Consider the following 1,770-nt stretch of genomic DNA (forward strand, 5'->3'; position numbering starts at 1 on the left):
ATTTTGGAGTTAGTGGTTAATTGCAATAAAATATAACTTTAAAACTGTCCAAATTACCTACTACTTATTTAGACTTATTTAGGTGTTACATAGTGAATTCTAATACACTACCAGGTAAGTTCTACATTACTGCAGACAATTAATTACATAGTAAAATTGTACCGTAATTACCACGTAATTACATGATAAGGTCGTAATTACCATTTAATTATTGTTACCTTGTAATTACATGGTAATAAGGTAGTAATTACATTTAATTATCATTTTTATTACCTTGTAATTACATGGTTATAAGGTAGTAATTACATTTAATTATTATTTTTATTACCTTGTAATTACATGGTAGTAAGGGTACCGTAAAAGAAAGTGTTACCCATATTTTTAGTTTGTAGTGAATTCTAGCAGGTGATGAATTCTAAATTGAAGTATATGAGCCGTAACACATGGTGAATAAAGATGTTTTTGTGTTTTGTAAGGTCATGTAGCTCTGGCAGCCATCTTGAACACTTACGTTTTATTCTTCCTGCTCTTGCGGCAGGATGAAGCGGGTGCAGCAGCGGGGCCGATGAGCTGACAGAGCTCTGGTAAAGCRTCAGCCAGCGGCCTCATGTCTCCCACCACAGGCGTGGCCTGCCGCCGCGCCTCGGCCGCCTGCTGCTCCTTGGCCTTCTTGATGAAGCTGATCTCTGAGGAAACAACCGCAGAGCAGGAGTGAGGAGCTAAAGGAGCCGCAGGGAGCCGAAGTAGCAGCTGCTGTGTGAAGTTTCTACTAAGTGTTGTTGTCCTCGAAGAAAATACAACTCAGCATTTACCAAACAGRAACAAAGCCAGGTTAGGAGTTTAAAGTTTTATTTTATAACGACAATTTAGTTTTAATCATTTTAACTCATATTTACAAATACTCATTTAAAGTTGTTTAGCTCCTTTTAGCCAGTCCTTTGTCCTTTTTAGCTCTTAGCTAGCTGTTTGTTACATCAACTTTTAGTTTACGATTTTGTGCTTTTTATCTTTTTAGGTTTCCTAAAAACTAGTATTAACCTTTTTGTTAGTCTTTAGTACTTTTAGCCATCTTTCTTGTTGCTTTTAGTTTATATTTAGAAAATTTTTTCTTATGTTTTGGTACTTTTAGCAAGCCTCTTGCTACTTTTAGATTTTAGTTAGCATTTTTGTTACATCAAGCTTTTAGTTTATAATTTTGTGTTTTTTTTTTATCTTTTTAGGTTTCCTTAAAGTTTGCTTATTTTAGCTAGACTTTTGCTTCTTAGAGCTTTTGTTTTTCTTTATCTTATAGCTAGAATTAGCTTCTAGCTACTGTTCTGCTTAATTAACTTTTAACTCRTGTTTTGTCTCTTGTAGCTTGTAGCTAATGCTTGTGCATTTTAGCTTTACCAGCTCAGTTTCAGCTTCTTCAGTAAGTTTTAGCAGTGGTTCMGCTCTCAGCGCTCACTTTTAATTTACCAGAAAATATCATTTGTCTGATTAATATTTTCAGCATAAATCACGTTTTGTTATTCTTAGAGACCAGAGTTGTAAAGTAACTAAGTACAAATACTTTGTTAGCGTACTTAAGTAGAAATTTTGGCTATGTGTACTTTACTTGAGAAATTATTTTCAGCTTAATTTTTACTTTTACTCTTTACATTTTTATAAAAGGTAAGAAGTAGAAAGTCATTACTTTTATTTCATTATGGCTTGTTGTTTATAAAAAAATATCCTGTGCCTTCTGGATGTAGTGAATTTAATTGTGGTTGGATGAGAAGTGTGTGTGTC

The 1,770-nt window shown here is 33.7% G+C and overlaps 1 protein-coding gene across 1 annotated transcript in view; it reads right to left on the reverse strand.

Annotated features, from left to right (window-relative positions):
• Nucleotides 1-1,770, reverse strand: part of slx9 (SLX9 ribosome biogenesis factor) — a gene marked incomplete in the record, with an annotated part of 17,777 nt that overhangs the window by 2,817 nt on the left and 13,190 nt on the right. Inside the window, 1 exon segment of the mRNA XM_014028507.1 lies at nt 512-686. Coding sequence (XP_013883961.1) covers nt 512-686 — 175 coding nt within the window.

Source organism: Austrofundulus limnaeus, unplaced genomic scaffold (genome assembly GCF_001266775.1).
Source record: "Austrofundulus limnaeus strain Quisiro unplaced genomic scaffold, Austrofundulus_limnaeus-1.0 Scaffold773, whole genome shotgun sequence".
Classification (NCBI taxonomy): domain Eukaryota; kingdom Metazoa; phylum Chordata; class Actinopteri; order Cyprinodontiformes; family Rivulidae; genus Austrofundulus; species Austrofundulus limnaeus.